Source organism: Xiphophorus hellerii, chromosome 10 (genome assembly GCF_003331165.1).
Source record: "Xiphophorus hellerii strain 12219 chromosome 10, Xiphophorus_hellerii-4.1, whole genome shotgun sequence".
NCBI classification, from domain to species: Eukaryota; Metazoa; Chordata; class Actinopteri; order Cyprinodontiformes; family Poeciliidae; genus Xiphophorus; species Xiphophorus hellerii.
Genome location: NC_045681.1, coordinates 1746601 through 1755060, shown reverse-complemented (window position 1 = coordinate 1755060; position 8460 = coordinate 1746601). Strand labels below are relative to the sequence as shown.

The 8460-nt window shown below is 42.2% G+C and overlaps 1 protein-coding gene across 1 annotated transcript; it reads left to right on the top strand.

The window, feature by feature from the left end:
• The first annotated feature begins 789 nt into the window (after positions 1-789).
• metrn (meteorin, glial cell differentiation regulator) lies at positions 790-7909 on the top strand. The gene is made up of 4 exons (XM_032574003.1): positions 790-1129; positions 2598-3025; positions 4492-4551; positions 5351-7909. Exons 1-4 carry the CDS (start codon positions 1023-1025, stop codon positions 5662-5664), a joined length of 909 nt encoding a protein of 302 aa, XP_032429894.1. The 5' UTR covers positions 790-1022; the 3' UTR covers positions 5665-7909.
• Positions 7910-8460: the final 551 nt, after the last annotated feature.

Genomic DNA, 8460 nt, shown 5'->3' with positions numbered 1-8460 from the left:
GTTATATTGACAACTTAAAAGCTAAAACCAATGCTAGTCTTCATCTGCTAGCAGCTAAAAAAACCCCCGCTAGCTTAGCATTGATTTTAGCTGTTAAGTTGTCAATATAACTTTCAAAACTGAAATGTTCGCAGTGCGTTGCTACTAATTGTCAACACTATAAGAATTAGACAACAAGGTCAGGGAAAAGTTTTAAGAAAAAATAGCGAGAGAGACAGAGAATATTAATAACAGCAAAAATAAACATAAGGCCTGAAAACATAAAACTGTAACAAACTGAATGTTCTGCTCTCTGTGTGGAAAATGTTTGGGTTTTTCTGGTGTTGAATCCTGATACATGAAGGAAATTTCAGAATTTGAAAAGTCCAGAAATTTATTTCACAATATTTGGTAGAAAATGTTTTTTCTATCTACAATTATCCTAATGCATTAGGATAATTGCATTAGGATAATTGCAATTATCCTAATGCAACCATTGTATTGATTTTACAATACAATGATTGTAAAATCATTGTATTGATTTTACAATACAATGATTGTAAAATCATTGTATTGATTTTACAATCTAAACATATCAGAAATTAAAACAAAATATAAATGTATATTTTTTTATATGTAGAGACAATATGAGAGAAGCATTTTTAAAATGAGAAACTCTACCTGTGTTTGGGTTTGTTCACCATGCAGACAGTCAGCTCCTGATTGGGCCGGACGTCCCGCCCATGCCGTCCCGTCCCGCCCCCCCCAAGCCGTCCCGCCCCGCTCATGCCGTCCCGCCCCGCCGGCCGGTTTAAAGTTTCCCAGCTCGGCCTCTGATTGGTCCGGGAAGTCTCTCCAGGGCCGAATAACTTCACAGCTCCGCGTCTGGAGACGAGCAGAGGCGGCCGGGCATCCTGCGGAGCGCTTCAGGCCGACATGGAGGCTCCCGCGGACAAAACTGCAGCTTCACAGCGGGAGGTTTAAATAATAAAAGCAGGTTTGGGAATAAAAACTAAATATTTTAGCGTCAAATCTGGTTGAAAATGCCTGGATTTGGGCGCTGGATTAACGCAACCTGGATTTTGCTTTTGGGCATTTTTCACTCGTGTTTTTCAAGTTACTCTGAAGACCAGTGCAGCTGGAGAGGAAGGCGAGTATTTATTTAGTTTTATTTATACGTTACATCAGGTGAAAATCAGACATCCGGAGCTTTTGGATGCAACATGCTGAAAGTTTCCTGCGTGATTAAAATGTTTGCGTTGGTTCCGCTGTTTGGTTTGATTCATCCAGAAAACCTTCATGGAGAAAAACGAGCAGTTTTTATTTTTATCGCTTCTGTTTTTCTAAAAACTTTTCATTTTTTTGTGAAGTTTTAACAAAAAGTACATAAATATATAAAATGATACCATGATGCGAACTCGAGCCGTTTTTTCACATGTCAGCCACCAGGGGGCGCATTTGATTATTTTTTATCCTTTGCTGTAATTTTTCAGAAACCTATATATGGTTTTTATTTCTGACAAAGTTACTTTAAACTCATCTTGGACGTCATGAAACAGTTTTATTGTATAACTGCACAAGGGTGGGTAAAAGAGGTGGGCTCCTGGGGGCCACTGACCATCTGTAAACTCATGGAGTTGGAATTTTATCATATTTTTATTGTACTATTGGGAAAACAATAGAAAATGATGCTAAGCAAAAATATTAATTAGTTCTTTTTTGTCACTGCAAAAAAGTATATTTGTATTGTTTCTAGTGCAGATATTTTATTACGCTTGAAATAAGAAAACTAACTTAAAGTAACTTTTAGGCAAGATAAATAACTCTTGAATATAATTTTAAAAATCACTAAGTTCCACTGCAAGATCTTTTGACTTATAAAAGGAAAAATATCTCGTTATAAGTGAACAAATCTCAGTGGACCTGGTGCATTTAGTAAAAATCAATATTAAATAACTATTGCCTTATAACAAGCGCCTATATTTTGCTGGAAAGTTACTGTTGAGTTAGTTTGTATTATTTACAGTGTACTAAGATATTTGCAACAGAAACTAGACAAAAATACTTTGTAGGGTTTAGTTTTTTCTAGTAGGTAACTTTATAAATACATCCATAAATACAAACAGAGCTCCTTAAAACACGACGCAACTTAAACGAGTGTGATTTCTAAAACAGAACTGCCCATAATAACTCAATCTAATCTCGTCTTCAAGGTTTGAAATGTCCTGATGCTCTTGTGCTGTGGTGGTTTTTCATGGGCAGTTGCCCAGGGCGTCGCTGCACCGGTGGGCGGTGGAGTGGGGAGATGTCAGCACCAGATAAAATGGATTTTAAATACTTTTTTATTCCTCTTTTGTTAGCATTATGAAGTTGGCAGCTCCTGCTTGCAGCTGGGAAGATGGAGACAATTTTACAAGTTCTGTACCGGATTGCAATATTTTCACTTCGCACAGATTTCAGAAGCAGCCAGATCAGGAAAATAAAAACTTGGGGGGAAAAAAGTATCTTTTTTCTTTTATATGTACATAGAGTGAGAAAAAATATACAAATTTAGATATTCCCCCTGGAGCGCCCCTGCATGTAGATAAATATTAATTTCTAATTTTTTCTGCCCTCAGTGGTTTATCGCAGCAGCAGGGCAGCGTGGAGCAGATCTCCCTGCACTGCTCTGAGGGAACCCTGGACTGGCTGTACCCCAAGGGGGCGCTGCGCCTCACCCTCACGCCCCGCCTGGCCCCCGTGGCGGCGGCGAGCCCCGGCGGCGGCGTCATCACGGCCTGCGTGAAGCCGTCGGAGCGGTTCCACGGCGCCCAGCTGTACCTGGAGAGGGACGGGCTGCTGGAGCTGCTGGTGGGAGACCGGATGGAGGCGTCGCCCCCGCCAAGGGTCCGCTGCTTCAGTCGCACGCCGGGCCAGAGGCTGGCGCTGTTCCTGCAGGCCACGCCGCATCAGGACATCAGCAGGAGGACCGCCTCGTTTCGCTACGAGCTGCGCGGCGGCTGGACGGCGCGCATGGCGCTGGACTCCAACGCCATCAGCAGAGAAGGCGAGTCAGAGCCAGAAAGTTTCACGTTTAACCAGGAGACGACGAAGCTACGGTGGCCGACAGACGCTAACGCTCAGCAAATGGCAAAACGCTCCAAAACACACAAAACGAAAACACATCCATCAGAAAACTCTGCAAATAAAAAAATGCTGCAATTACAGGAAACAGAAGCAAAAAGGAAACGATGCAAAACCAGAAGTCCTCCAGACTCCCCCTGCTGGCCTGGAGGACTTCTGTTTTGTTTTTGACATTTTCATGTTGCATTACTTCCTGTACTTGCAGCATGTTGTAACTTTCCTGCTGCATTAGTTCATGTGTTTGCTGCCCGTTTGCACCTGCCGGCTGCTGCAGTCGTACATCAGCTCCCTGCTTGGACCCTGATGGTCGGTCCGGTCGGCCTCAGCGCCGCGCAGAGGGAGGAAGCAGCCAAACTTTCCCCAGAGCGAGGCAGAGGAGGAGGGGGCATAAAGGCGCAGTATGTGGGGGCTCTGAGGAGTCCGGAGGCCTCTTAATGAGTATTCTGGGATTACTGCGGTTGCCTAGGCAACACGGAGGCCTCTGCCCAGCTGAGACGCTCCGCTCCTTTGTTGAACTGCCTCTCTGTGGGGCAACTCGTCTGCAGGAACACCCCCCCCCCCCCCCCCCAAACTCTTATGAGGCTGGAAAAAAGAGGAAGGAATCCCATTTATCAAGAAGTTTTCTCTGAAGAGGGGAAACTTTGGGTTGAGTGGGGGGAGAAGTGAACTTTAAAAAAAGTTCAGTCCATTTTCTTCAGTTGGTTTTTATCAATAAATCTAACTAGAGATTTATTGATCTCTAGTTTACACCACAAAAAAAGACAAAATCCTACCAAAAGTTTTTGGTCCAGTTTGAAGAGCAAATATCTTAGTTCACTTGAAATAAGACAAAACTAACTTAAAGTGACTTTACAGCAAGAAATGGGAACTTGTTTTAAAGTAAGTAATTCCTTAATATTGGAAGTATTAAGGAATAATTCCAATATTATTATCATTATAAGTGATAGTTCTACTGATAACATGGGAAAATGTCTTGCTATAAGTGAAATAATCTGATCAATAGTAAGGAATTACTTACTTGGAACAAGCTCCTATTTCTTAATCAAAAGTTATCTGTATATTAGTTTTGTTTTATTTCAAGTGTAGTTAGAAATTAGACTAAAAATATTTGGTAGGATTTTGTGTTTTGTTCAGCCGGTTGAGACTTTAAGGTGTGAAGCTCGTTCTGTCTGTAAAGTGTTGGAGGAATCTCACACCTCAACGCTCCTCTGGCTTCTCCTCTGCAGCAGCAGTCAGTTTTATGACGGCGGTTCGTTTCCTCTTTGTTTTTGTTATTTTAGTTTAAGGTTCAGTCAGTTCCTGTCGGCTCTGATTTGCATGTAGGTGTTTATTTCACGTTTACGGTTCGGACTTGTCCACTGACTCTCCGGCTGCTTGTTGTCTCTTCAGATGCCTGCCGGCCGTGCAACGACACCGAGATCCTGATGGCGGTTTGCACCAGCGACTTCGGTAAGTTGACAGGAATTAAACTCCCTGCCCTTAAAGGGGCAGTTCAGCATTTTAGACGCTGATTTTAAGTTAAGTTCGTTTATAACTTGTGAAGCAGGAAAATCACCCTAGACTTTTAGCAAAATCTGTTTTATGAATATTTGCTTTTGGCAAATTTTCCAAACAGAAGCCAATGTTTTTTTATACAGGAAATTGAGGTTGGAGGCAGTGCAGCACTAATTATCTTCCTGCGTGAAACACAGAACGGTTAACGCATTTTAGAGTCTAAGAGTTCATCTATTGCCGGCCTCCAAACCTCAGTCTGGGTTCAGTTAAAGTGAACTCTGGTTCAGTCCGAATGCATATGTGAACGCCAAGCGGACCGGAGGCCACTCTAACGTCAGGAAGTGGACTACAGTGCAGGGCATTCTGGGTAAATACAACCAAAAGAAACGCACTAGTCTAGTGCTAGCAAGAGAAATCCTCCAACTGCCAAAATATGAGCCACTCTATTTTTGTTTACATTTTGTGAAGAAGGAAGTTGCTCTCAGTGTTTTCAGAGGTTTTCATGTTCTTTCCTTCAGTGGTTTTTGGTGCAGCGCCCCCACAGGCCAGGAGGGGAACAGGTTTTTCAAAGGGTTTGGGTTTTTTTCGACAGTGAGGTGAAAGAAAACCACAGCAGCTCAAAATGTAACAAATGTAATTTTGGTCCCCTATCAGGTGTGAGAACATCCAGAATCAGCAGGAAGTTGTTCATGTTCTTTTATTGAAATGCCGTTTACTGTACTGCAGATGAAATGAACATCCTGTTTCTCTGCAGTCGTTCGAGGAAACATCCGGTCGGTGGAGGAGGACGAAACGCTGCGCGCCGCCGTGATCAAGGTCAGCGCCACCCGAGTTTTCCGTCAGAAGTACACGCTGTTCACGGGGAGAAGTCGGCTGGCGAGCCGCGGCGAGGTGCGGACGCTGCTGCAGTGCGGCGTCCGTCCGGGACCCGGCAGCTTCCTCTTCACCGGCCGGGTGCACTTCGGCGAGGCCTGGTTGGGCTGCGCGCCGCGCTACAAGGACTTCCAGAGGACTTACTCTCTGGCCAAAGCCGCCCAGCAGATCCCCTGTGAACTTCCCGTAGACTGAGACGCTCGGATCAGAACCGTGGCGCTGGACGCCAAGCTAGACGCCGCCGTGGCTTGAAGTGAATCCTCAGCATGACTTCCTGGACTTGGACGAAGGAGTTTTAGCTTTGGACGTTTTTCTCAAGCGCGTCGTCTGAGGCTCATCGGTTTAAAACTCAGGAAAACAAGGAGAACTCCCAGAGAAATCTCTCTCGTTTGGTGCGGCTGTGGGCGAAACTCAGAACGTTTTCTTCGGTGTTTTTGGTCGGATGACGTAAGACGGCGACGTTCAGGCGCTCATGTCCTCTAAACAGAGAGGGAGGGCAGGACAATAAATCAATAACGATAAATATCACCATCTGTGATCAATACCAACAGAAAATACATCTCATAGAATATTCACTGAACTCACTCGCTCTCTGGTTGCCTAGCAACATGCTGTAAGGAGGAGTTTCAAGTTCCCCCAAATTTCGGTTACCTAGCAACGAGCTACTGAGTAACTTACAGCAGTTTCAAGTTTCCCCACCGTTCCTCATAAAAAACATAAGACACAACGAACGGAGTTAAAAAAACCAACATCTGGCATTACGTCAGATATTTAAAACAAAATCAATGATTATTGATATCGGCTGATATGAAACGTTTGCATTGTGATCGTCCAGCCCTACTAGGAGGTTCGATAAAAACCTCGTGAAAGGAATCGCTGAAGAATATTTGCACTCAAAGGAAGAAGGGAAAATGCTGCAAGCACTGAAAACCAAATGAGAAAAGAAAGCAACTTTATGTAGCGTAGTGGAGCAACCGAGAATTTAATATATGTTCAGATGATGTGAGATCACGTTATGTTGCCATCATGGATTTACTTTTTGTTGTATACAATCTGCCAGAATAAATAAGTTGGAGATTGGACAAAACAGCCATAAATCTGGTTATTAAAAAAAAAACAGCTGAAATAAATAAAATGAATATCAACGTGTATTAATCCTCTAAATAAAAATTTTAGAGATGCACCAACATATCTGCTGTCGACTGGCTGGCATCTGAAAACGCTGATATTTTTCCAATCATTGAACACAACCAGGAGCTACCAGTTTTGCTCTTCAGTGTGGAAGCTAATGCTGAGTGAAGACAACTTAGCATTAGCTCTAATAAGTAAGGAAAATGTGTTTTCAGCAATGTAATGAGTCTTGTTTGTGTTTCGTTGAGGCTGTAGAGAGACCTGGACTTTCAGTAGAAAACAGGAAGGCTGAACTCCAGCTGGAAATGCTAACAGGCTTTTGGAAATAACAGACCCAAATGTATTTCTAAACCTGGAAAGTTTTTAACTGTCTCCGTTCCCCCGGAAACGTAAATATTTTTAGCAGGTTCTAAAAGTGACCTTTGACCCCAAACACATCATATATGACAACAACAATGGCGGATTACTTGTTTGTTTTGTCTTAGTTTTAGTGGAAGTGAGACAAAACTCAAATTCACTCGCGCCTCGTTGCTTTCCATTTTTATTTTCTTGTTTCATTTACTGCTAATCTCATGTGGAGGCCTGATGTCCCAGACTGCATGCTTAGCGCCACTCACTGGTCTGGAGGAGTAAAAACTTTTTGTGTTTTTCTCTGTTTCCTTGTGGATGGAAATATTTCTGGAAAAACCCCAATAGGTTTTAAAGAGAAATGATGGATGCATCTCTACGTTTTACCACAGCGTATTAGGACCAGAGCAAAAGAAATTAATTACGACATGAAATTTGTACAAGAATAAAGTCGTAATAAGATAATAAGGTAGTAATTTTATGAGAACTCCTACTAAGAAAAGCATCTTGTGAAGTTATACTTTGGTTTCAGTTTTACAAATAAGGAAATATTTCATATTTTAGCACATTCGCATCAAATGATCATTTATGAAAAGATTGTTTTATTTCAAATAAAGAACCACACAGGCGTATTACTCCATCAAAGCTTTTCTCTCATAAAAACTGCTTTTTAATTGTAATGTTTTCACTTTATTGTTGTATTTTTTTCTAAATCATCTTGGTTTTGTCCCAACAAGTTTAAAGGTTTTCCAGGTTTCATGTGATCATAAAGGAGCAAAAGTTCACACCAAATTACCATAAAATGCTTCTGCTGCCATTTTTTATGATGTAAATTTATGTTAATATCAGACTGAATGTAAATATGTTCATAAGAAATTTTATAAAGAAAGAAAAAAAAAATATTGTGGATTATTTTTACGTTGTGTTTTGTGCTATTAAAATATCGTCTAAGAAGGAAAAACGTTTTGGATCCTTACTTGACTGAACCGTTCAGTTTTCCTCAAACGTTTCGCTTCAAGTCCCGATCGATCAGATTCCTGAAAGCCCAGAACAAAACGCCGAGTCTGAAAGGCGGGAGAGATTTAGGGAGTGTTCGGCACCGGGGCGGGCGGAGGGCCGCCGGGGTCAGAGGTCGTCTGAAAACAGCAGTTGGAATCCTCTTGTGCTCAGTCCCCTGTTTTCGGGATTCAGGAAGCAATAAATGGCGGCTAAGGGAGCGGTGCGGTGCGGCAGCGCGGCGGGGCGAAGGTGCCATACAGTCGCTGCCTCATCCTGACCACATGCACCAAGAGCAAACAGACTTTTCTGCTTTTCAGGGATCCAATTATTTCTAACATTTTATTAGAAAAACAAAACAGTGAAAATACAGCAGAATGTTTAGTTTTTATGAATAAAAATGAAATAATGACATGTTGTTTATGCTGCAATGCAACATGGGCAGATTTGCTGTTTTTTTTTTTTTTGTGGAAATGCCAACATGTACTTCAGAGCATAAAGGCCGTATTAAGAAAA

Coding starts and splice junctions, on each gene's coding strand:
- metrn (XM_032574003.1), top strand. CDS start 1,023: ATGCCTGGATTTGGGCGCTGGATTAACGCAACCTGGATTTTGCTTTTG. Junction 1,130..2,597: donor CAGTGCAGCTGGAGAGGAAG/GCGAGTATTTAT, acceptor TTCTGCCCTCAG/TGGTTTATCGCAGCAGCAGG. Junction 3,026..4,491: donor CAACGCCATCAGCAGAGAAG/GCGAGTCAGAGC, acceptor TTGTCTCTTCAG/ATGCCTGCCGGCCGTGCAAC.